Here is a 26,927-nt window from a genome sequence, read left to right as displayed (position 1 = left end):
GTTGCAATGAGAGCGAGCCGGAGCTCGAGAACGACGCCGTTGAAGTCCTCGCTGCCTTCAGTCATCCCTGAGACACCAGCTTCATCTGCCGATGACGACAATATGTCATCGGTGTTCAGGTACATCAGCATCCCGCGGAAGCCCACCGCCAACATCTCTCCGCCAGGACTTCCCCTAGTGATGACTTTGGTTTTTGTCTCTCTAGTGAAAACATAAGTCATCATCCCCCTCAGATGACGGCGGCCCAGCCCTGGAACCATCACTGAGTTCTGGGGGGCTCTGTCTCAGGAGGTGTGATAGGCGCGTTGCAAACTCTGGGCCATCCTCTTCAAGCACAGCTCCTGAGAGGGACAAGCTGAGGAGGGCTGGACTGTCTGTATAGGTTGTCCAGACCATCCAGGCGGCAAGAGCCGGATCCACCATTGCCTGTTACAAGGCATAGTGGCCAGGGTTCCAACGCTACTCCAGGAAAGTACATTAGAGCCCTTCTCCTGTTCAGTTGGGTTTATTCTCTCCTTTTTGCAGTATTTGGTGGATAGAGGGCTGTCTCATGCCTCTGTTAAAGGGTATGCAGCAGCCATTTCTTCCTGTTACGAGGGTTTTGGCGATAGACCGGTCTTTAGCCACCCTCTCATGAAGTGGTTTCTGTAGGGGGTCAGGAGACAACGCCTGGTGATGTGTGCCTCCTCCACGCAGTGGGAACTGCCATTGGTGCTTGAGACCTTGGTGAAGGGTTCCTTTGAGTCTCTGGAGTTTTGATATTTGAAGGTGGGGTCGTTGTATCGACTGTCTGTGTGTGTCTCATGCAGCTGAGTTGTAATGGGTAAGGTGAATCAGGTTCTCATTATTAATCACAATCATTTATATCCATCACATCACTTTCTGATCCATCAAAACCAAGTAATTTTCCATGTTACCCCTTACATACATTATTCTTTACTGTACATGCTGCCCCTTTCCCTCGATGTTCCACGTTCCCCCATTCCCAGAATACTCCCAGGATTTTATTAAATTATATTTTATCTCCTCCACTACATTCAATATACATTCCAACTTATTTTGAACATTTAGATGTTTCAACAGCCTGCTGCTCACTCTCAGTTTACACATCCAGAAATGGATCAGAACGTTGGAATGAAACACACCCCTGTATTACATGTGAAGCAACAACTTTTAGCAGAGATGTGACAACGCTCCACCCCTCACCAGACTCACCCGAGACAAACCAGGAAACAGTTTGTTATTCATCCTCACTAAAGAGAGTCACACAGACTGAAAACCAGACGATCAGATTCACCTTCAGAACAAACTAACAACTTCATCTGAGTGAGTTCATCTACAGGAGAGAAAAGTGGAAAACTACAACACTGCTGCTTCAACCTGCTGACGCTCCACACACTGAAGGTGAGTTTGACTAAAAACACGTCTCAACATGAAAGTAAATGTCAGTGAAGCTAGTAGAGGAGGGAGGGGAGCCATGACTAACTGTACTTTCTGTCTGCTGTGTTTTCAGCTTCACTCAGAGACTAAATGGCTTCAAGGTCAGAGGAGGATCTCTGCTGTCCGGTCTGTCATGACGTCTTTAGAGATCCTGTTCTCCTGTCATGTAGCCACAGCTTCTGTAACGACTGTCTGAAGAACTGGTGGAGAAAGAAGCAGACACGCGAGTGTCCAGTTTGTAAAACAATATCTTCAAAGTCAAAACCGCCTTTAAACAGGGTGTTAAAGAACCTGTGTGAGGCCTTTTTACTTGAGAGAGATCAGAGAGCTTCAGAGGCTCTCTGCAGTCTGCACTCTGAGAAACTCAAACTCTTCTGTCTGGACCATCAGCATCCAGTGTGTGTCGTCTGCAGAGATTCAGAAAAACACACCAACCACAGATTCAGACCCATCGATGAAGCTGCACGACAACACAAGAAGAAACTTCAGGAAACTCTGGAGCCCTTAAAGGAGAAGTTAAAGGTTTTTGAACAAGTTAAAGTGAAGTCTGATCAAACAGCAGAACACATGAAGGTCCAGGCCCGACGCACAGAGATGAAGATTAAGGAGCAGTTTAACAAGCTTCACCAGTTTCTAGAAGAGGAAGAGGAGGCCAGGATCTCTGCTCTGAGGGAGGAAGAGGAGCAGAAGAGCCAGATGATGAAGGAGAAGATGGAGGCTCTGAGCAGAGAGATAGCAGCTCTTTCAGACACAATCAGAGCCACAGAGGAGGAGCTGAGAGCTGAAGACGTCTCATTCCTGCACAACTACAAGGCTGCAGTGGAAAGAGTCCAGCAGCGCCCCCTGCTGGAGGATCCACAGCTGCTCTCAGGAGCTCTGATAGACGAGGCCAAACACCTGGGCAACCTGACCTTCAACATCTGGAACAAGATGAAGGAGATGGTCTCCTACACCCCTCTGATTCTGGATCCAAACACTGCTCATCCATTACTCATCCTGTCTGAAGATCTGACCAGTGTGAGACGAGGAGAGAAACAGCAGCTTCCTGATAATCCAGAGAGGTTTGATGAAGCCTGGTCTGTCCTGGGCTCTGAGGGCTTTAACTCTGGGATTCACAGCTGGGATGTCGAGGTTGGAGACAGTACAGGCTGGTTTCTGGGTGTGTTAGCAGAGTCTGTCCAGAGGAAGGGATTCACACGGTCTGGATTATGTGAAATCCAGTTCTATAAAGGTAAATACTCAGCACAGTCACTACCAGATCCATCCACTGGTCTAAGAGTCCAGAAGAAGCTCCAGAGGATCAGGGTGAATCTGGACTGGAACAGAGGAAAGCTGTCATTCTCTGATCCTGATACTAACACACACATACACACCTTCACACACACTTTCACTGAGAAGCTGTTTCCATACATTGGCACTGTGGATAAATTCAATATATTACCGCTGAAGGTCTGTGTGACAGTGGAACAGAGCAGTTAAAGAGGATGATTATATTCATCATGTTGTTTGTTTCTTAATGGGAAAGTCACTGAATTTAACCTCTTAACCTGCACCTGTCCTCCTGCTGACTCATTATTCCAAAGAGATGTTCATTTTTGTTTCACTTAATGTTTTTTTCATAGTTTTCTTTTTGCTGTTGTTTAGTTGTTTTGTTTTGATTGTCAACGTTTTCATATGTAAAGTTATTTCATCTAGTTTCTGATCTTCATGTTTGGTTTGTTGAGCCTTTTCTTTTTTATCGATACTGTTTCATTTTAGATTGTTCGTTTTGATTCCTGCTGCAGTGCCTGTTCGGAGCGTGTGCCCGTTGCTTGGCCCCCAGATGTGCTGCTTGCAGTACATTAAAATCAATGTTTAATTACATGAAATGTTTACGATATGTACAATATAGACATATGAAATTATCCAAAATATATGTACAAGTTTCTATTTGATGTCATGAAGACAAGATGACTGAATGAAAACACAGTTTAGTCAGAGTATTAGTCGTTCTATTTAAGGTGGACATGTAAGTTTTAAGGTGGACTTATCAGTTTAGGTTCAGACTCTATGTAATGTTGGTGATTTAAGAACGGGAAAACAAATATAAAGATCAGAGAATAAGTGAAATGACTGCATGCAAAAAGATAAAGAATAAAAACTTACACTGAAAACAAAAACTAATTTGTCGCAAATAAATCCCAACAAAAATAAAATAAAAAAAATTTAAAAGGTTCCAAATCACCAGTAAGTGAAAGTAACATCTCCATTTACAATGGCTGATGGGAATGTAATTAGTTCTGCAGGTATTTAAACCAACGTTTCGGGACAAATTGAAATGTTGACCTGATGATGGAGCTAGATGAAAAGTCTGTTATTATAGTTATTATAATTCATCCTAAGGGGAACATGAATGTTTCTAGAACATTTCATGTCCATCCATTTAATAGTTTTTTAGATATTTTAGTCTGGACCAAAGTGGTGGACCGACAGAACTGATCAATCATAATGAACTGTGAAGGCTGCTTTAGTGGTGAAATGTTAACAAAGTTAAGAGAACAGCTTTTACAAGACGGTCGTGTCTAGAAGCCCCCGAGTCACGAAAACTCTCACAAGACTCGCTGCCAGATGACCTTTCCTGACCTTAACCGTTCAAGGTCAATGCCTAACCCAAGAAGGGTGAAAAAAGGAGATGTCACGCGTCATCATCGCGTCATATCATTGGGGTTCAACACATGCGCAGTAAAATCTGGTCTGCACTCACCGAAATTAAGCCAATAGCAAGAAATTACTACAGCTCCAGTTATACTGTTTCAAGGAAAAAGAATTTCAAGGAAAAGAATACATAGTTGATTGATATGCTTTATTTCCATGTCTGCTGATAATTAGATGATAATTAGCAAATAACTTAATTAAAATTTCTTTAAAAAACTTCCTGAATCATTACATTAGCTACCAGGTTACATTTGTGTAATCAATAAGTCACACAATGGTGAGATTTGTGTCTGATCAGAAGTGTCTTCTATTAGTTTTGGTTTTCCACCTCCGATGAAGAGCAGCACACAGCCGCTTCTCAAGCCTAAGGGCCCTATTTTAACCTTTATGTGCTATTTTAGCATATAATTATTAAATAATGTTTATAATAAAGTAATTTTTGATAGATTTTGAGGTACATTTTGGGGTAATTTAGCAGTAATTCCAAAGAAATTTCACATAGATTACTTGCTAATTATCGCCTAATCACCATGAAATTTGCAGACCTGTAAAATGACGTGTTACCGACTTTAGTTTAACATCTTTAATTTCAGCAGGTAAACTGCAGTCTGGAGGTCTTTTTAAATGTTGTGTAATGAGGAGAAGAACCTGCAGCAGGACTTCTTTTGATGATGTTTTACCGCCATCTGCTGATCAAAGTGTGTTCAACTGAATAGGATTAAAATATCTGTATAATAATTGTTACATGTTCAATTCATATTTATATAATTTGATGAACATTTCACCACAATTGTTTAACTTCAATCATTTTATTATTCTCAATATTATTATTATTAATAAGGTTTTATTTTTTTATCTGGTGCTTGATTAAATTATTTTTTTATATATACTAATCCATATATAAACACATTCCAAATATACTGTAACTACTATGAAACTTTGATCTGGATAATCAGAAAACAGCATTATTTGTTTTGCATTACATTACATTTATGCACACTGGTTTAATAGCTTTCTAAATGTGATGTTTTATTATCTGCATATGGGTCTATATTTTTCTACTCATAACTGTTCTTGTCTTCCGTTGATATTCTTTTGCTGCTGTAATGTTAAATTTCCCTCCTGGGATCAATATAGTTTATTGTCTTTACTTAGTATTAATATTATTTAACATGTATATCAGATTACAGCTGATTTTTAGTTCATTAAAGATTCTTCTGAAAACATCCCTTTTTCATAAGTCTGTTTTTATTTCATATTTTTTTCTGAATGACTCTTTTATTCATAATGTCTCTTTTCACAACAGCTGCGTTGTCACTAGTCAGCGCCCCCCTCCATCCTCAGACAATAACAATAAAGGAGAAAAATACCTTCATGAAACAAAAACAGACTTTTGAAAAAGATTATTAAAATAAAGAATTCTGTTATTAAAATTAAATGTCAAAAGTTTAGTTTGAATATTATGTTAATTAATGATGGATTTAACTCCAAAGGAAGTTCAGTGACATTTTCTCCTCTGATGTGAGCTTTTCAATAATCTGTTCACAGAGCTTTTTTTTGGTTAAGTTTTTCCTCATCTGATGAGAGGGTCGTACTGTGAAGGACAGAGGGTGTCGTATCCTGTACAGATTTTAAAGCCTCCTGTGGCAAATTTGTGATTTGTGATATTGGACTATACGAATATAGTATATAGTACATTTCAATCATCTTTTCAAACAGCTGATCGGAGAGTTTCTTTGTCTTCATGTTGGAGGTTTTGTCCTGATAAAGTTACAGGTGCATTTATTCCACAATCACCCTTCACCAACCACAGGTGATCTCCATTGAACTGATGATGTGATTTCTAAAACGACCCGTCTGCACCAGTGATGATTCAGGATTTATGTTTCACAGAGGTGGAAGAAGTACTCTGATCTTTTACTTAAGTAAAAGTAGTAATACCACACTGTAGAAATACTCTGTTACAAGTAAAAGTCCTGCACTCTAAATTTTACTGAAGTAAAAGTACAAAAGTATTAAAATCAAAATATGCTTAAAGTACCCGAGGTGACCGTATCTTTCAAGCTGTCGCACCCAATTTATGGAATGCCATCCCCTTATCGCTGTGATCCCTAGACTCCTGGGACATTTTTATGGAGCAGCTGAAAATGTTTTTATTTAGTCAGACTTTTGTTAATCTGTCTGAATAACTGCTCCATTTCACTTATTGATTTTATCGGCCTTTTATTGACTGTATTCAGAACTTGTTACTTGTTTATGTGTCTCTGTCCTCATTTGTTTGTTTTGATGTGATTTTAACTTGTCAGCACTCTGCTGTCATCACTAATCTTAATTTTGACTGGATGTATTATTTGTATTAATGTAAAGCACTTTGTGATTTTGTATCTGAAAGGTGCTAAACAAATAAACTTTACTTACTAACTTACCAAAAGTACTCATTATGCAGAATGGCCCATTTCAGAATAATATATAGTATATCACTGGATTAAAATTATTGGTGCATTATGGCACGATCACACATGTGAGAATGCAGGCGAGTGACCATCGCCTACCGAGGCGATTTTCCAACTGAAAGTTCACCAAAGTTGAACTCCACACCAATGTGAAGATGCGAATTTGCTTCACAATCGGAAGTGAATGTTTTCTCGCCCCTACGCTCGCATAGAATGGAAGTGAACGGGAGGTGAATGTTAATTTAGCGCATGTGTGACTGTCCCTTTAATGTGTTCCATCCATCCATCCATCTTCAACTGCTTATCCGGGATTCGGGTCGCGGGGGCAACAGCTCCAGCAGGGGACCCCAAACTTCCCTTTCCCGGGCCACATTAACCAGCTTTGACTGGGGGATCCCGAGACGTTCCCAGGCCGGTGTGGAGATATAATCTCTCAACCTAGTCCTGGGTCTTCCCCGTGGTCTCCTCCCAGTTGGTCGTGCCTGGAACACCTCCCAAGGGAAGTGTCCAGGGGGCATCCGTACTAGATGCCCGAACCACCTCAACTGGCTCCTTTCGATGCAAAGAAGCAGCGGCTCTACTCCGAGTCCCTCACGGATGACTGAGTTTCTCACCCTATCTCTAAGGGAGACGCCAGCCACCCTCCTGAGGAAACCCATTTCGGCCGCTTGTACCCGCGATCTCGTTCTTTCGGTCATGACCCAACCCTCATGACCATAGGTGAGAGTAGGAACGAAGATTGACCGGTAGATCGAGAGCTTTGCCTTCCGGCTCAGCTCTCTTTTCATCACAACGGTGCGGTAAAGCGAATGCAATTCTCCGGCCAATCTCACGTTCCATAGCCCCCTCAATCGCGAACAAGACCTCGAGGTACTTGAACTCCTTCACTTGGGGTAAGGACTCATTCTCTACCCAGAGAAGGCAATCCATCGGTTTCCGGCTAAGAGCCATGGCCTCCGATTTAGATGTACTGATCCTCATCCCGGCCGCTTCACACTCGGCTGCGAACCGATCCAGTGAGTGCTGGAGGTCGCAGGCCGATGATGCCAACAGGACCACATCATCTGCAAAAAGCAGCGATAAGATCCTCAGCACACCGAATTGCAAACCCACCTCCCCCCGACTACGCCTCGATATCCTGTCCGTGAATATCACGAACAGGATTGGTGACAAAGCGCAGCCCTGTTGGAAGCCAACCCCCACCGGAAACGAGTCTGACTTATTGCCGAGAACCAGAACACAGCTCTCGCTTTGGGTGTACAGGGATTGGATGGCCCTAAGAAGTGACCCCGTCACCCCGTACTCCCGCAGCACCCCCCACAATATCTCCCGAGGGACCCGGTCATACGCCTTCTCCAAGTCCACAAAACCAATGTAGACTGGATAGGCATACTCCCAGGCCCCCTCCAGGATCCTTGCGAGAGTGAAGAGGTGGTCCGTTGTTCCACGGCCAGGACGGAATCCGCATTGTTCCTCTTCGACCCGAGGTTCGACTAACGGCCAAACCCTCCTTTCCAGCACCTTGGAGTAGACTTTACCAGGGAGGCTGAGTAGTGTGTTACCCCTGTAATTGTCACACACTCTCTGGTCCCCCTTTAATGTGTTCATCACTTTAATGTTGCAGCTGGTAAAGCTGGAGCTCATTTTACTTACTTTATCCTACTGTTGGGCAGCTTGAGAATAAAGTTTAAGTTTAGCCTACTGACCATGTGTAATGGCATTTTGTGTGCATCATGGAAGACGCTCCATACAGATGTAATTTCCGTGTGACCACCAGTTTGTCAACATTTACTCATAAACTGCTCAAACAAAGACATTGAATATTGTCATAAAGACATTAAGAACTTAAAAGTTATATTGTATTTAGAATCAAATATTCTCATCTAGTCTAGAAAATGAAAATAAGACGTGTTCATTTGATTGTAAAGTGTTGTATAAAAAAACCAAGCAGCTCAAAAACAACAGAGTTAAAAATGAGAAGATGTTTAGGCCTACAAAAAAGTAAGAAGTTGGGAGTGTTATTTTTCTCCATAGGCTTAGGTTGCCACTTCCTAAAGATGCTGATATAAAACCATGGTTCTAACTCACACAGGCCGGCCTCTACTGAGACCATTGTGAAGGGTTCCTTTGAGTCTCTGGAGTTTTGATATTTGAAGGTGGGGTCGTTGTATCGACTGTCTGTGTGTGTCTCGTGCAGCTGAGTTGTAATGGGTAAGGTGAATCAGGTTCTCATTATTAATCACAATCATTTATATCCATCACATCACTTTCTGATCCATCAAAACCAAGCAATTTTCCATGTTGCCCCTTACATATATTATTCCTGACTGTACATGCTGCCCCTTTCCCTCGATGTTCCATGGTCCCCCTTCCCAGAATACTCCCAAGATTTTACTAAATTATATTTTATGTACTCCACTACATTCAACATATATTCAAACATCTATTGAACATTAACATGTTGCAACAGCCTGATGCTCACTATCAGTTTACACATCCATTAATAGATCAGAACTTTGGAATGAAACACACCCCTGTGTTACATGTGAAGCAACAACATATAGCAGAGGAGTTGTGACAACGCTCCAACTCTCACCAGACTGACCTGAGACAAACCAGGAAACAGTGTGTTATTCTTCCTCACTAAAGAGAGTCACACAGACTGAAAACCAGACAATCAGATTCACCTTCAGAACAAACTAACAACTTCATCTGAGTGAGTTCATCTACAGGAGAGAAAAGTGGAAAACTACAACACTGCTGCTTCAACCTGCTGACGCTCCACACACTGAAGGTGAGTTTGACTAAAAACACGACTCAAAGTGAAAGTAAATGTCAGTGAAGCTAGTAGAGGAGGGAGGGGAGCCATGACTGACTGTACTTTCTGTCTGCTGTGTTTTCAGCTTCACTCAGAGACAAAATGGCTTCCAGATCAGAGGAGGATCTCTGCTGTCCGGTCTGTCATGACGTCTTTAGAGATCCTGTTCTTCTGTCATGTAGCCACAGCTTCTGTAAAGACTGTCTGAAGAACTTGTGGGGAGAAATACAAACACGCGAGTGTCCAATTTGTAAGAGAAGATCTTCAAAGTTTGAACCACCTTTAAACCTGGCCTTAAAGAACCTGTGTGAGGCCTTCTTACAGGAGAGAGATCAGAGAGCTTCAGAGGCTCTCTGCAGTCTGCACTCTGAGAAACTCAAACTCTTCTGTCTGGACCATCAGCAGCCAGTGTGTGTCGTCTGCAGAGATTCAGAAAAACACACCAACCACAGATTCAGACCCGTCGATGAAGCTGCACGACGACACAAGAAGGAACTTCAGGAAACTCTGGAGCCCTTAAAGGAGAAGTTAAAGGTTTTTGAACAAGTTAAAGTGAAGTCTGATCAAACAGCAAAACACATGAAGGTCCAGGCTGGATGCACAGAGAGGAAGATTAAGAAGCAGTTTAAGAAGCTTCACCAGTTTCTAGTAGAAGAAGAGGAGGCCAGGATCTCTGCTCTGAGGGAGGAAGAGCAGCAGAAGAGCCAGATGATGAAGGAGAAGATAGAGGCTCTGAGCAGAGAGATAGCAGCTCTTTCAGACACATTCAGAGCCACAGAGGAGGAGCTGAGAGCTGAAGACGTCTCATTCCTGCACAACTACAAGGCTGCAGTGGAAAGAGTCCAGCAGCGCCCCCTGCTGGAGGATCCACAGCTACTCTCAGGACCTCTGATAGACGAGGCCAAACACCTGGGCAACCTGACCTTCAACATCTGGAACAAGATGAAGGAGATGGTCTCCTGCACTCCTCTGATTCTGGATCCAAACACTGCTCATCCAGAACTCATCCTGTCTGAAGATCTGACCAGTGTGAAAGGAGGAAAGAAACAGCCGCTTCCTGATAATCCAGAGAGGTTTAATAAACACATCTCTATCCTGGGCTATGAGGGGTTTAACTCTGGGACTCACAGCTGGGATGTCGAGGTTGGAGACAGTACAGTCTGGGTACTGGGTGTGTCAGCAGAGTCTGTCCAGAGGAAGGAACTCATGCAGTCTGGATTATGGGGAATATGGTTCTCTAAAGGTAAATACTCAGCACAGTCACTACCAGCTCCACCCACTGATCTCAGAGTCCAGAAGAAGCTCCAGAGGATCAGAGTGAATCTGGACTGGAAAAGAGGAAAGTTGTCGTTCTCTGATCCTGATACTAACACACACATACACACCTTCACTCAAACGTTCACTAAGAAGCTGTTTCCATTCATTAGCACTGATGATAAACTGAATATATTACCACTGAAGGTCAGTGTGACAGTGGAACAGAACAGTTAAAGAGGATGATTATATTCATCATGTTGTTTGTTTCTTAATGGGAAAGTCACTGAATTGAACCTCTTAACCTGCACCTGTCCTCCTGCTGACTCATTATTCCAAAGAGATGTTTATTTTTGTTTCACTTAATGTTTTTTTCATAGTTTTCTTTTTGTTGTTGTTTAGTTGTTTTTTTTCGATTGTCGACGTTTTCATATATAAAATTATTTCATCTAGTTTCTGATCTTCATGCTTGGTTTGTTTAGCATTTTCTTTTTTATCAATACTGTTTCATTTTAGATTGTTCATCTTTATTCCTGCTGCAGTGCCTGTTCGGAGCGCGTGCCCGTTGCTTGGCCCCGAGACGTGCTGCTTGCAGTACATTAAAATCATCGTTAAATTACATGAAATGTTTACAATATGTACAATTTAGACATGAAATTATCCAAAATATATGTACAAGTTTCTATTGGATGTCATGAAGACAAGATGACTGAATGAAAACACAGTTTAGTCAGAGGAGTAGTCGTTCTATTTAAGGTGGACATGTCAGTTTTAAGGTGGACTTATCAGTTTTGGTTCAGAGTCTATGTAATGTTGGTGATTTAAGAACGGGAAAACAAAGGTTCCAAATCACCAGTAAGTGAAAGTAACATCTCCTAACATCTTTACAATGGTTGATGGGATTGTTTGTCTCTCTCTCTCTCTCTCTCTCTCTCTCTCTCTCTCTCTCTCTCTCTCTCTCTCTCTCTCTCTCTCGCACGCACGCACGCACGCACGCACACACACACACACACACACTGTTTGTTTAGTTAGATTAATATTGTGTTTTAAACCTTTATTATCTTGTAAATAAATGTTTGTGGAATATACATGCTGGTCTGTTTAATGTTGTACAAGAGTGAATATTGACAACCTCTGCTATTTCAAGAACTCTGATATCCTTCAACCTTTACTATCTATTTTGGTTATAGTTATTAATTTAATTATTAATCAACGTTCCAAATTGATAGTTTAGTATATTTATGAGACTACATTAACGTTTTGGGTATTGGTCCCTGATTACAGGGTGGTGCCCTGTTTATTATTAATGTTTATTGATAATTCTTATTAATAATAATAATTCTATTATTATTTATTAATTAATTTGCTAATAACCAAATCTGTTCCTGCCAAATCCCTACATTTTGGTGCCCCGTGTGAGGCACAGTATTATTGTTTGCAAATTATTCATAATCGTGCAATATTAATTTTCAGCATAATTTTTTGGTCAAAAACAAAAATGTCATATTCCACTTCTAAACAAACCAAAAGTGTTTACATTCTGAACCACCAGTCTTCCACAGGAGTAGAAGTCCAGCTGTACTTTTAAACAAGTACATTGTGGTGAGAATTGTTATTTGAGAGAGTTTGATTATTAACACGTTAAGCCTTTATCATGTTAATTTTAATAACTTGCTTTTGCTGCTAATTCAAGTTAACCTGCGCTGTAGAACTTGAAAGGATTTTGGTTCAGCATTTGTATATCAAGTATTCAATGCAATCTGGTTTAGTTGTCATATTTTGCTGTTAATCTAATGTTCCTTTAATGACACAGCGTGCCACCGGCCCTGTGTAACATAGAGAGCTTGTACCTGACTGTGTAACTGCCAAGCATTCCAGCCTGAGTGGGTTAAATAGAGCCACAGTGTGCTAACAGCCCTGTGATATAAGTTTGCACCCAGCTGTTACTTCCACGTGTTCCAGCTTGAGTCACTTTTAAGAAACATAATCACAACTGTTACTGCCCTGCATCTCAGTTAGTGCATGTTGTAAGTGTAAGCAAACTTCTTTTGTAAACCTTTGTTTACTTTACTGGCCCCTTTTGTTTGATGCCCACTAATCACTAGTTGGTGCTATAGCTGCCCCTCCTCCACAGGAAGCTACCCCCCATAGTGTAGGCCAGTGCATTGTTGTTAGGCTAGTGTACCTCCCAAGCTACACTACAAGGTGTCTGCCAACACAACACCATAGCCAACATTTGTTTTTGTTTTCTACTAGACATCTTGTTTAGTTTCACCCTCCATTCCAGGTATAACAATGGAGAACCCCTGTGTTGAGCTTTTTATTTCTTCCCTAGCACAGAGCCTAAATCCTGGCTGCCCTGAACTCATCAGCAGGTTGAGTTTCAGTGAGTGCAGGAAAGAAATAGAATCGCTCCTCACAGACAGGTGTGATGCGCAGACCGCATCCAAAGATTCATTGTTGAAATGCTTACTTCTGATTTTTCAAAGACAGACCAGTCTTGCCATTCAGAGTAAAGCAGCCCTGGAAAAAGAGGTAGTTAGCCTAAGAACGCAAAATGCTAGTCTCCTCCATGAAGTTCAGACAGCTGATAAGAAAGCCATGCGTTACTTAGAAGACCTGCATTCAGCAGAGTTAGCTCTTTTTCAATACAAAGAGAAATTGTTAGGGCTTAGACTACAATGTCTTTCCCCACCACAGTCTGTCAGTCACTGTGATTCTGGTTACTCCGATTCACTCTCCTCACTTGATGAGAGGTTAACTCCCTCTCCACTCAGAATTGAAGGATTTCCAACCGACTCAAAATCCTTGGGAATGAAGTCAGCTCCTCAGCCTCCACTGAGAGAAAGAGTGAAGAGCTACCTGACTTCCTATTGTTCTGAAACTGACAGTGAAGACACATGTAGTTTATCTTCAAAAAGATACTCTGCCCCATGTTGTTCTCAGCTACTGCGAAATGACACCTTCATCTGTGCTCCTCCCTCCAAAGGTTCAGCCTGTTCAGCCTCCTTTCCACTCTGTCACAAGAGTGATGACAGCTGTTCAGCCTCTGCTTCTCAGCCAGAGAGAACTTTAGCATATGATGCACGAGTGCATTGTAATGCTAATTTAGTCTCGCCTTCAGCAGAAAGGACCCCACAGTGTCCCCGCCATGAAGTGCTTGAGCTCATAGCTAAAGACATTGAATGTTTTGATCCAGACAACTGTGATCATCATATTGATGACTATTTTAGGGAATTAGATTACATTCTAATTGACTCAACACACGCCACCCAGCGGGAGAAAGTTAAACTTCTGTGGAAAACCAGCTCTAAAGCTGTGCAAAAGTTTATACAGTCACAACCTCCCAGTGTCAGAAATGACTATAGTGAGCTTCGTCATGCACTGATAGAATAATTCTCTTCTACTGCTGACGAGACCTCAGCGATGTTTGCAGCCCTTCAAATTAAACATTCACGTAGTGAGAATCTTAGAGATTACTACAAAACGTTTAAGGCATGCATACTTCCAAGGTAAGAATGCGCCAGACTTGGAAGAAAACGGCTTCTTCAAGTCCTTGTTTTTGCAGAACCTGCACCCATGTGTACGCATTCACGTGGTACTCATGACGCGTCAGGGTAACCCCTCACTGTGTGAGATATGGAAGATGACACAGATAGCTTGGGAAACTCTGGTAATCTCCAAAAAGGGTTGTAAACCAACTGAGCCCACCAGCTCAAACACTGACGTGTCAAGCAGATCTTTCACCTCAAAAGACCACCTTCACAAGAGGTCGAAGGGGGGTCACAAAAGGCTGCATAAGGACACGGAGCACAACCGCCATGTCCCCCAGTTGCGTAGAGATAGGCATTCTCACAACAGAAGTGTTAGAAAGCCATACTCTGAAATTCTGTCCCAGAATTGGTGTGACCGGTCTGACGATGACCTCAGCATCTCTGACCACAGTTCAGACTCTGAACAAGGTTCAGAACATGGACATAATCTAGCAGACAGTGATAGCTACTCTGAGTGCCTCTCTGCCTCTGGCTACCTGGAGCGTTACAGCCCTGAGCCACGAGTTAAGCACGAGAGATCCAGAGTTATCTTCCCACGGTACTAGCTAACACCTAGCTAACAGTGAGACAGACGCTAGATCACGGTGCCTTCATTTTCCTTTCCTCTTTTGCAGTTACTAAGGCAACCTTGAGTTTGTTAGCAACAGCAAAAACTCAACTCAGACACCACTGTCCAACTTTACAAGTACACTTGGACCAACTCCTTGGTAGTGTCTTGTTTAGAGATCACTCGTGCACAACACTAGCTTAGGACAACACATTATGACTGTACAGAACCAGTCATACACCTGTCCGCATTGTTTTAGGTGACACTCTCCGCATCTCACCGTAACAACTTAACACCTCTAACATTTCTGTTCTTCACTAACCCTATAACTAACAGAGAAACACTAGTGATGTATTTTATACAATGCTGTTATTGTTGTTGTTTATCTGGTTTGGTTTGTAACTTAGGGACTGTTCTTGCTTAGCCAAGATAGATAGTTTTAACCAATGCCAAGTTGGTTAATGAACTATCCAGACGTTACAAAATTGAATGAACTGTTGAATGAACTTTTTTTCAATCATGGATTTAACAACTTCCAGGTTGTTTCCAAGGACCTGTGAACTGTTCAACCTTCTGTTTTGCTCTTGAAGGATGTTACACATCTTAAGACCAAAAGGGGGGATGTAGGAACCCACCATTCTAACTGGTGGCAGGTGACCACATGAACTCAAATAACATGATCCTTGACCCATGGACTCAGCTCAGTAGCCATTGCCTACTATAGCATTCACACATAGGTGTGAAATTCACCCAGGACAAAACCAGAGGAATCTCTTTGTTCCTTCTCTTTCTTCACCTTCTCCTCACCCCAGCTGACCTGCTGGAGGTGAGCTGCTGCTCTCCAGACCAGAAGCTGTAAAGCAGCTCTCTGATCTATGGCCTGTTAGGAAACAGCCATAGGAACACAAGGAACCTCTAATGCAGAGGACGCGAGAGCCTGCCTTTTTACCTACTAACTTCAAGCAACAACCGCAAGGAGGTTAGCACCAAGCTATCAAGCTGCTGGGAAGAAGTATTGGAGCGATCAGCTTCCTCCAATCTGCACAACTTGATTTGAGCATAACAAAGACAACATCTGTGACTTGGAACCACAACTTCAACACATGGAATTACAAACCCTTTTCTTCCATGGATCGGTAACGTACTGGGCTTACCTTAGCAGTAGCAATTGCACATGGCTGAGCAAGACTGTTCAACTTTGATTTCTAGAATGTACTTGTATTGATTTGGTTTAATGTTATTCATTGAGTTTGACTGTTGTGATAATATTTGTAGTTAAGATTTGGGTAGCTGGCTTCGCCACATCTGAAGTGTTTAGTTTATGCTTCACATAGACAAGGTCTTGCATGCAAACTAACCATCTTTCTAACCCACTGCACATCTGACACACATTAAGATCACATACAGAAACTGTGAAGTAGTTTTAAACATAAACATACAGCTTCAGATAATCTTAACCCCAATTTTATCCTAAGTAAACACACGCACACGCACGCACGCACGCACGCACGCACGCACGCACGCACGCACGCACACACGCAGGGACGCACACACGCACGCACACACACACACACACACACACACACACACACACACACGCACACGCACACGCACACACACATGCACACACACACACACACACACACACACACAACACACACTGTTTAGTTATTTAGTTAGATTAATATTGTGTTTTAAACCTTTATTATCTTGTAAATAAATGTTTGTGGAATATACATGCTGGTCTGTATAATGTTGTACAAGAGTGAATAATGCCAACCTCTGCTATGTCAAGAACTCCGATATCCTTCAACCTTTACTATCTACTTTGGTTATAGTTATTAATTTAATTATTAATCAACGTTCCAAATTGATAGTTTAGTATATTTATGGGACTACTTTAACGTTTTGGTTATTGGTCCCTGATTCCAGGGTGTTGCCCCATTTATTATTAATGTTTATTGATAATTCTTATTAATAATAATAATTATATTATTATTTATAATTAATTTGCTAATAACCAAATCTGTTCCTGCCAAATCCCTACAACTCTTTAAATAGGGCACCTGTTGCTTGTGTGAAAGTGAATGAGTATCATACAGAATTGTTTCCGACACCCTCTGGTGTTAAGCAAGGTGACTTAAACAACATTATTTTCTAAAAGCAACCGCAGAGGTGGAGGAGTTTAACCCTCCTGTTACCTTCAAATTTACTAACATCTTTTATCCTTGGGGTCAAGTTGACCCCAGCAACTTAAACCTCCAGAAAATGATTATAATTAAAATTGTTACCCAAGTTTATGTGTCAGGTACTTTTTGTTTGTTTGTTGACTACCTAAAGAGCCCTTTAAATAAAACAACCCCATCCCCCACCCATCCTCCTTATACCCTGCCTTGTTTCTCTGTCATCAAAGCGTATGACACGGCAGAAAACATGTAATGTGTTTAGAGACATGGTGGCTGGAAATATTGCCCTTCCAGTGTCAGCAGCCCAAAGGCTTGCTATTGCTTTGCCTTTTGACTTGTACACTCCTGCCAAAATGAGCAACCAAATGTAGGCTTGCAAGTGGGTCACATCCAAGTCTTTCCAGCTGTTCCCATACATGCGCCTCCCCTCTAAATTTGTCATCTCAAGTATATCCTTTTTGATTGATGGTGTTATGAAGAGCTCAAATGCTTTTATGTCTTGGACATGGCTGACAGCGTATCTGGTGGGGCCTGGAACCATTTTGATGACATTAGCAGCACTAAGTCTACCCTGTTGTTTAAGTGGGGAGACGGACCATAATAACTTTCCATTTTTGGAAGGTTGTGTGTTTGCTGGTGGTTGAGAGACAACAGGAGGGTCAACACTGAGGGTCTCATTCTCATAATCAGTGTCCTCCTCAACATCATCCTCTGTCTCAGACACATTCTCCTCTATGTCACTTTCATGGTCAAAGAGATGTGACAACACCTCATTGACAGAAAACCTTTCCTTAGAAGTCATTTTCAGTTGAGAGAGAGCAGAAAGAGAGAGCACACATAGCACCAAGATAAATGGTTTAGAAGGCTGCTGTGCAAGCTTTGTATATTTTTGCTCCACCCCTATGTTGTGTGAACTATCAATATCTTCACAGGAACCATATTTTGCCGCCCCCGCAGCGTGGGAAATATCAAAGTTCTCGCGAGAATGATGTTTCCCCTCCTCCATGTCATGTGAACTATCAGTGGTTCTCGCACTATACAGTTATGGTTATGTTAGGTTAGGGCCCTAAAGCTTTTTGAAGATTATAAAATTGCATGGTATAGTGACCTCAATATCATCCAAAACAACCAAAACAAATGTGGGTAAAATGTTGATATGTCTTATGTGTTTTATACAGCTAAAACAGCCTGGGGTCAAATTGACCCCAAAGAACACAGATGCGTACAGCATGTGTACAGAACATTGAAAACACATCATCATGTTAATTTTATGTTTACCCAGTTGTCCCCATTAAATTAGGAAAAGTCATTAAATATGACCGCCCTCTCATGAAGCGGTTTCTACAGGGGGTCAGGAGACAACACCTGGTGATGCTTGCCTCCTCCCCGCAGTGGGAACTGCCATTGGTGCTCAAGGCCTTGGTGAAGGGTTCGTTTGAGTCTCTGGAGTTTTGATATTTGAAGGTGGGGTCGTTGTATCGACTGTGTGTGTCTCTTGCAGCTGAGTTGTAATGGGAAAGGTCAATCAGGTTCTCATTATTAATCACAATCATTTTTATCTATCAAATCACTTTATGATCCATCAATCCAAGCAATTTTCCATCTTACCCCTGACATACATTATTCCTGACTGTACATGCTGCCCCTTTCCCTCGATGTTCCATGGTCCCCCATTCCCAGAATATTCTCAAGATTTTAATAAATTATATTTTATCTCCTCCACTACATTCAATATACATTCAAACTTATTTTGAACATTTAGATGTTTCAACAGCCTGCTGCTCCCTATCAGTTTACATATGCAAAAATAGATCAGAACGTTGGAATGAAACACACCCCTGTGTTACATGTGAAGCAACAACATTTAGCAGAGATGTGACAAAGCTCCACCCCTCACCAGACTCACCTGAGACAAACCAGGAAACAGTTTGTTATTCTTCCTCATTAAAGAGAGTCACACAGACTGAAAACCAGACGATCAGATTCACCTTCAGAACAAATTAACAACTTCATCTGAGTGAGTTCATCTACAGGAGAGAAAAGTGGAAAACTACAACACTGCTGCTTCAACCTGCTGATGCTCCACACACTGGAGGTGAGTTTGATTAAAAACACGACTCAAAGTGAAAGTAAATGTCAGTGAAGCATGTAGAGGAGGGAGGGGAGCCATGACTGACTGTACTTTCTGTCTCCTGTGTTTTCAGCCTCACTCAGAGACAAAATGGCTTCCAGATCAGAGGAGGATCACTGCTGTTCGGTCTGTCATGACGTCTTTAGAGATCCTGTTGTTCTGTCATGTAGCCACAGCTTCTGTAAAGACTGTCTGAAGAGATGGTGGAGAGAGAAGCCAACACGCGAGTGTCCAGTTTGTAAAACAATATCTTCAACGTCAAAACCACCTTTAAACCGGGCCTTAAAGAACCTGTGTGAGGCCTTTTTACTGGAGAGAGATCAGAGAGCTTCAGAGGCTCTCTGCAGTCTGCACTCTGAGAAACTCAAACTCTTCTGTCTGGACCATCAGCAGCCAGTGTGTGTCATCTGCAGAGATTCAGAAAATCACACCAACCACAGTTTCAGACCCATCGATGAAGCTGCACGACAACACAAGAAGAAACTTCAGGAAACTCTGAAGCCCTTAAAGGAGAAGTTAAAGGTTTTTGAACAAGTTAAAGTGAAGTCTGATCAAACCGCAGAACACATGAAGGTCCAGGCTCGACGCACAGAGAGGAAGATTAAGGAGCAGTTTAAGAAGCTTCACCAGTTTCTAGAAGAGGAAGAGGAGACCAGGATCTCTGCTCTGAGCGAGGAAGAGGAGCAGAAGAGTCAGATGATGAAGGAGAAGATAGAGGCTCTGAGCAGAGAGATAGCAGCTCTTTCAGACACAATCAGAGCCACAGAGGAGGAGCTGAGAGCTGAAGACGTCTCATTCCTGCACAACTACAAGGCTGCAGTGGAAAGAGTCCAGCAGCGCCCCCTGCTGGAGGATCCACAGCTGATCTCAGGAGCTCTGATAGACGAGGCCAAACACCTGGGCAACCTGACCTTCAACATCTGGAACAAGATGAAGGAGATGGTCTCCTACACTCCTCTGATTCTGGATCCAAACACTGCTCATCCAAAACTCATCCTGTCTGAATATCTGACCAGTGTGAGAGAAGGAGAGAAACAGCAGCTTCCTGATAATCCAGAGAGGTTTGATGAACTCTTGTCTGTCCTGGGCTCTGAGGGCTTTAACTCTGGGACTCACAGCTTTGATGTCGAGGTTGGAGACAGTAAAGTCTGGTTACTGGGTGCGTCAGCAGAGTCTGTCCAGAGGAAGGGACGCATGCAGTCTGGATTATGGATAATACGGTTCTATAAAGGTGAATACTCAGCACGGTCACCATCAGCTCCAGTCACTGATCTCAGAGTCCAGAAGAAGCTCCAGAGGATCAGAGTGAATCTGGACTGGAACAGAGGAAAGCTGTCGTTCTCTGATCCTGATACTAACACACACATACACACCTTCACACAAACTTTCACTGAGAAGCTGTTTCCATACATTTTCACTGCTGATGAACTGAAGATATTACCACTGAAGGTCTGTGTGACAGTGGAACAGAGCAGTTAAAGAGGATGATTATATTCATCATGTTGTTTGTTTCTTAATGGGAAAGTCACTGAATTTAACCTCTTAACCTGCACCTGTCCTCCTGCTGACTCATTATTCCAAAGAGATCTTTATGTTTTGTTTCACTTAATGTATTTTTCATAGTTTTCTTTTTGTTTGTTTCTTTATGTAAATTGTTTTCTTTTAGTTTCTGATCTTTATGCTTTTTTTATCATTTTCCTTTTTTTGATACTGTTTTCATTTTAGATTGTTCATCTTGATTCCTGCTGCAGTTCCTGTTCGGAGCGCGTGCCCGTTGCTTGGCCCCCAGATGTGCAGCTTGCAGGACATTAAAATCAATGTTTAATTACATTAAATGTTTACAATATGTACAATATGGACATATGAAATTTTCCAAAATATATGTACAAGTTTAAATTTGATGTCATGAAGACAAGAATTTTTTTCATTCTATTCCCTTTTCTTTTAGTTTCATCATTGTTCAATTATCCTCTGTTAGTAGTTTAGTCATGTAGTTAGTGAAATAAACATTAAAGAACATGGTTATTTGATGTGTGTGCATATAGAACAACTCAGTACACTATGCCGAAGAACTCCGTAGCACCCCCGAGGTTATGAGGCTCAATTGATTGAAGTTTTCCCAATTTTTACAAAATTGGGTGACGCCTGGTTGAATACTGCTATTAAAACTGTTAGGCTATGATAAGACCAATTGCTGGCTGCCATTTATCTTCAATATTAGCACAAATGTAATTTCCACAACATGTCTTTACTGCAACAGCTTTAGGTACCAAAATGTATAAAAAGAATATTATTGCGATGTTGCGGTCAGAACGTTTAGTATAAGAACAAGTGATGAAAATTGTAGAAAAAGAAACATGTATTCTACTAATAGCTGTTGTTGTCTAGTATTATTATTGATATTAGTAATATTATGTACTTAACCCTTTCCAATACATAATAAATTACAGCAGTAGTTCATTAAAGATTCTTCTGAAAGCATCATTTTTCATAAGTCTGTTTTTATTTCATAATTTTTCAGAATGACACTTTTCATAATGGCTCATTTACCGGCCCCTCCATCCTCAGCCAATAATAATAATAATAATAATAATAATAAAAGGAAAAAATGCCATCATGAAACAAAACAAGGCTTTGAAAAGTACTTTTTAAAATAAAGAATTTTGTAATTATATAAAAATGAGCTCCAATAAAACTTGGAATGATGAAATAACATTTCATAACCGTGAGTTTAGTTTGAATATTATATTAAATTATTTACCTTTCCATTTCTTCATGACTGATCAACTCCAAAGGATGGAGTTGATCTGAGAGTTTCATGTTGGAGGTTTTGTCCTGATAAAGTTACAGGTGCATTTATACCACAATTACCCTTCACCAACCACAGGTGATCTCCATACAACTAATGATGTGATTTCTAAAACCACTCGGCTGCACCAGTGATGATTCAGGATTTATGTTTCACAGAGGTGGAGGAAGTACTCTGATCTTTTACATAAGTAAAGATAGTAAAAGCACACTGAAACACTCTTTTACAAGTAAAAGTCCTGCACTCTAAATTTTACTGAAGTAAAAAGTACAAAAGTATTAACATCAAAATATGCTTAAAGTACCCGAGGTGACCGTACCTTTCAAGCTGTCGCACCCAATTTATGGAATGCCATCCCCCTATCGCTGCGATCCCGAGACTCCTGGGACATTTTTATGGAGCAGCTGAAAATGTTTTCATTCAGTCAGACTTTTGTTAATCTGTCTGAATAAGTGCTCCATTTTACTTATTGCTTTTATTGGCCTTTTATTGACTGTATTCGGAACTTGTTACTTGTTTATGTGTCTCTGTCCTCATTTGTTTGTTTTGATGTGATTTTAGCTTGTCAGCACTACGCTGTCATCTCTAATCTTAATTTTGACTGGATGTATTATTTTTATTAATGTAAAACACTTTGTGATTTGGTATCTGAAAGGTGCTATCCAAATAAACTTTACTTACCAAAAGTACTCATTATGCAGAATGGCCCATTTCAGAATAATATATAGTATATCACTGGATTAAAATTATTGGTGCATTATGGCAGGAGGTGAATGTTAATTTAGCGCATGTGTGACTGTGCCTTTAATGTGTTCATCACTTTAATGTTGCAGCTGGTAAAGCTGGAGCTCATTTGACTTACTTTATACTACTGTTGGGCAGCTTGAGAATGAAGTTTAAGTTTAGCCTACTGACCATGTGTAATGGCATTTTGTGTGCATCATGGAAGATGCTCCGTACAGATGTAAGTTCCGTGTGACCCGTTTGTAAACATTTACTCGTAAACTACTCAGACAAAGATAGACATTTAATATTGTCATAAAGACATTAAAAACTTAAAAGTTACATTGTATTTAGGATCAAAAAGACTCGTCTAGTCTAGAAAATGATAGATATGTTCATTTGATTGTAAAGTGTTTTATATAAAAACCAAGCTGCTCATCAACATCAGAGATAAAAACGAGAAGATGTTTAGTCCTTCAAAAAAAAAAAAAAGTTATGAGTGTTATTTTGTATCCATAGGCTTAGGTTGCCACTTCCTTTAAGATGCTGATATAAAACCATGGTTCTAACTCACACAGGCCGGCCTCTACTGGACTCTATGGGTAATCCTCCAATCACCACCATGCATTCACCCACTGAAGATTTGCATAAGCGTAGCCAGCCAATCAGAACGTACCAACCCGAATACATGAGGACCCCACAGTACCTACAGTAAAAGGTAGCAAACGTGTCTGCTATCTTTTTTTCTTTTCAGCGAACGGCGATTTGCCCACTGACTGCTCATCTCCACGGATAGAGTCGCCGCTTCAAGAACCTCGTCAGGGCCCGTCATGTCCCGGCCTGATCGCCGGGACGGATCTTTACAGAGACCATGCAGAGAGCCGAGTTCAGCAGCCACCAGCCTGCCGAGCGCTGCCCAAGATTAGACACCAGCAGCGGTAGGATCACTTTATTCTCTCCTTTTTGCAGTATTTGGTGAGTAGAGGGCTGTCTCATGCCTCTGTTAAAGGGTATACAGTGGCCATTTCTTTCTGCTACGAAGGTTTTGGCGATAGACCGGTCTTTGGCCACCCTCTCATAAAGCGGTTCCTGCAGGGGGTCAGGAGACAACGCCTGGTGATGCGTGCCACCTCCCCACAGTGGGAAATACCATTGGTGCTCGAGACCTTGGTGAAGGGTCCCTTTGAGTCTCTGGAGTTTTGATATTTGAAGGTGGGGTCGTTGTATCGACTGTCTGTGTGTGTCTCATGCAGCTGTTTTCTATGGTACCCCTTCAATGAATTATTCTATGGGACCCATTCCATATTTCCCCTTACATAAATTATTCCTGACTGTACATGCTGCCCTTTTCCCTCGATGTACCATGTTTCCCCATTCCCAGAATATTCCCAGGATTTTACAAATTTATAGTTTAACTCCACTACATTCAACCTGCCTTCAAACTTCTTTTGAGCATTAACATGTTTCAACAGCCTGCTGCTCCCTATCAGTTTACACATCCAGTAATAGATCAGAACGTTGGCATGAAACACACCCCTGTATTACATGTGAAGCAACAACATTTAGCAGAGAAGGTCTGACAAAGCTCCACCCCTCACCAGACTCACCTGAGACAAATCAGGAAACAGTTTGTTATTCTTCCTCACTAAAGAGAGTCACACAGACTGAAAACCAGACGATCAGATTCACCTTCAGAACAAACTAACAACTTCATCTGAGTGAGTTCATCTACAGGAGAGAAAAGTGGAAAACTACAACACTGCTGCTTCAACCTGCTGACGCTCCAAACACTGAAGGCGAGTTTGACTAAAAACACGACTCAACGTGAAAGTAAATGTCAGTGAAGCTAGTAGAGGAGGGAGGGGAGCCATGACTGACTGTACTTTCTGTCTGCTGTGTTTTCAGCTTCACTCAGAGACTAAATGGCTTCCAGATCAGAGGAGGATCTCTGCTGTCCGGTCTGTCATGACGTCTTTAGAGATCCTGTTGTTCTGTCATGTAGCCACAGCTTCTGTAAAGTCTGTCTGAACAGCTGGTGGAGAGAGAAACCAACGCGCGAGTGTCCAATTTGTAAGAGAAGATCTTCAAAGTTTGAACCACCTTGTAACCTGGCCTTAAAGAACCTGTGTGAGGCCTTCTTACAGGAGAGAGATCAGAGAGCTTCAGAGGCTCTCTGCAGTCTGCACTCTGAGAAACTCAAACTCTTCTGTCTGGACCATCAGCAGCCAGTGTGTCTCGTCTGCAGAGATTCAGAAAAACACACCAACCACAGATTCAGACCCGTCGATGAAGCTGCACGACAACACAAGAAGGAACTTCAGGAAACTCTGGAGCCCTTAAAGGAGAAGTTAAAGGTTTTTGAACAAGTTAAAGTGAAGTCTGATCAAACAGCAGAACACATGAAGGTCCAGGCCCGACGCACAGAGAGGCAGATTAAGGAGCAGTTTAAGAAGCTTCACCAGTTTCTAGAAGAGGAAGAGGAGGCCAGGATCTCTGCTCTGAGGGAGGAAGAGGTGCAGAAGAGTCAGATGATGAAGGAGAAGATGGAGGCTCTGAGCAGAGAGATAGCAGCTCTTTCAGACACAATCAGAGCCACAGAGGAGGAGCTGAGAGCTGAAGACGTCTCATTCCTGCACAACTACAAGGCTGCAGTGGAAAGAGTCCAGCAGCGCCCCCTGCTGGAGGATCCACAGCTGCTCTCAGGAGCTCTGATAGACGAGGCCAAACACCTGGGCAACCTGACCTTCAACATCTGGAACAAGATGAAGGAGATGGTCTCCTACACTCCTCTGATTCTGGATCCAAACACTGCTGGTCCAAAACTCATCCTGTCTGAAGATTTGACCAGTGTGAGACGAGGAGAGAAACAGCAGCTTCCTGATAATCCAGAGAGGTTTGATAAACACTGCTCTGTCCTGGGCTCTGAGGGCTTTAACTCTGGGACTCACAGCTGGGATGTCGAGGTTGGAGACAGTACAGGCTGGTTTCTGGGTGTGTCAGCAGAGTCTGTCCAGAGGAAGGGATTCACACGGTATGGATTATGGGAAATACAGTTCTACGGAGGTAAATACTCAGCATGGTTACTACCAGATCCACCCACCAATCTCAGAGTCCAGAAGAAGCTCCAGAGGATCAGAGTGAATCTGGACTGGAACAGAGGAAAGCTGTCGTTCTCTGATCCTGATACTAACACACACATACACACCTTCACACACACTTTCACTGAGAAGCTTTTTCCAATCATGGGCACTGTGGATAAACTGAATATATTACCACTGAAGGTCTGTGTGACAGTGGAACAGAGCAGTTAAAGAGGATGATTATATTCATCATGTTGTTTGTTTCTTAATGGGAAAGTCACTGAATTTAACCTCTTAACCTGCACCTGTCCTCCTGCTGACTCATTATTCCAAAGAGATGTTCATTTTCGTTTCACTTAATGTTTTTTTCATAATTTTCTTTTTGTTGTTTTGTTTCGATTGTCAGACGTTTTCATATGTAAAATTATTTCATCTAGGTTCTGATCTTTATGTTGTTGTTTTTTTAGCCTTTTCTTTTTTATCGATACTGTTTCATTTTAGATTGTTCATCTTGATTCCTGCTGCAGTGCCTGTTTGGAGCGTGTGACCGTTGCTTGGCCCCCAGATGTGCTGCTTGCAGTACATTAAAATCAATGTTTAATTACTTGAAATGTTTACAATATGTACAATATAGACATATGAAAGTATCCAAAATATATGTACAAGTTTAAATTTGATGCTATGAAGACAATTTTTTTCATTCTATTCCCTTTTCCTTTAGTTTCATCATTGTTCAATTATCCTCTGTTAGTAGTTTAGTCATGTAGTTATTCAAATAAACATTAAAGAACTTGGTTATTGATGTGTGTGCATATAGAACAACTCAGTACACTATGCCCAAGAACTCCGTAGCATCTCTGAGGTTATGAGGCTCAATTGATTGAATTTGGAAGTTTTCCCAATTTTTACAAAATTGGGTGACGCCTGGTTGAATACTGCTATTAAAACTGTTAGGCTATGATAGGACCAATTGCTGGCTGCCATTTATCTTCAATATTAGCAAAAATGTAATTTCCGCAACATGTCTTTACTGCAGCAGCTTTAGGTACCAAAATGTGTAAAAAGAATATTATTGCAATGTTGCGTTAAGAACGTTTAGAATAAGAACAAGTAATGAAAATTGTAGAAAAAGAAACATGTATTCTACTAATAGCTGTTATTGTCTAGTATTAGTATTATTATTATTATTATTGATATTAATAATATTATGTACTTAACCCTTTACCATACATAATAAA

General features: G+C 41.5%; 3 protein-coding genes across 5 annotated transcripts; all 3 read left to right on the top strand.

Moving 5' to 3' along the window:
- Window positions 1-730: 730 nt before the first annotated feature.
- LOC119496860 (nuclear factor 7, brain-like) lies at window positions 731-26,927 on the top strand. Of its 3 annotated transcripts, XR_005208833.1 has the most exons (3): window positions 745-1,404; window positions 1,514-3,309; window positions 11,396-11,486. XR_005208833.1 is itself a non-coding variant. In XM_037784510.1 (2 exons), the coding sequence occupies exon 2, from the start codon at window positions 24,532-24,534 to the stop codon at window positions 25,918-25,920; it is 1,389 nt and encodes a 462-aa protein (XP_037640438.1). In that variant the 5' UTR covers window positions 731-1,404; window positions 24,515-24,531; the 3' UTR covers window positions 25,921-26,927. The 3 variants fall into 3 exon arrangements, 2 of the variants coding, with proteins under 2 accessions (XP_037640438.1, XP_037640423.1); XM_037784510.1 differs by lacking the exons at window positions 1,514-3,309; window positions 11,396-11,486 and adding an exon at window positions 24,515-26,927 and having other exon boundaries at window positions 731-1,404; XM_037784495.1 differs by lacking the exon at window positions 11,396-11,486 and having other exon boundaries at window positions 1,514-3,782.
- Window positions 9,221-11,190, top strand: LOC119496871 (zinc-binding protein A33-like). Its single transcript, XM_037784521.1, has 2 exons — window positions 9,221-9,381; window positions 9,491-11,190. Exon 2 carries the CDS (start codon window positions 9,508-9,510, stop codon window positions 10,894-10,896), a length of 1,389 nt encoding a protein of 462 aa, XP_037640449.1. The 5' UTR covers window positions 9,221-9,381; window positions 9,491-9,507; the 3' UTR covers window positions 10,897-11,190.
- Window positions 18,548-21,552, top strand: LOC119496879 (nuclear factor 7, brain-like). Its single transcript, XM_037784532.1, has 2 exons — window positions 18,548-19,041; window positions 19,151-21,552. The coding sequence occupies exon 2, from the start codon at window positions 19,168-19,170 to the stop codon at window positions 20,554-20,556; it is 1,389 nt and encodes a 462-aa protein (XP_037640460.1). The 5' UTR covers window positions 18,548-19,041; window positions 19,151-19,167; the 3' UTR covers window positions 20,557-21,552.

The sequence above is a fragment of the Sebastes umbrosus genome, chromosome 1, assembly GCF_015220745.1.
Source record: "Sebastes umbrosus isolate fSebUmb1 chromosome 1, fSebUmb1.pri, whole genome shotgun sequence".
Classification (NCBI taxonomy): domain Eukaryota; kingdom Metazoa; phylum Chordata; class Actinopteri; order Perciformes; family Sebastidae; genus Sebastes; species Sebastes umbrosus.
Note: the sequence above shows the minus strand (reverse complement) of the source record. Positions and strands in the feature narration are given on the sequence as shown.

Coding starts and splice junctions, on each gene's coding strand:
- LOC119496871 (XM_037784521.1), top strand. CDS start 9,508: ATGGCTTCCAGATCAGAGGAGGATCTCTGCTGTCCGGTCTGTCATGAC.
- LOC119496879 (XM_037784532.1), top strand. CDS start 19,168: ATGGCTTCCAGATCAGAGGAGGATCACTGCTGTTCGGTCTGTCATGAC.
- LOC119496860 (XM_037784510.1), top strand. CDS start 24,532: ATGGCTTCCAGATCAGAGGAGGATCTCTGCTGTCCGGTCTGTCATGAC.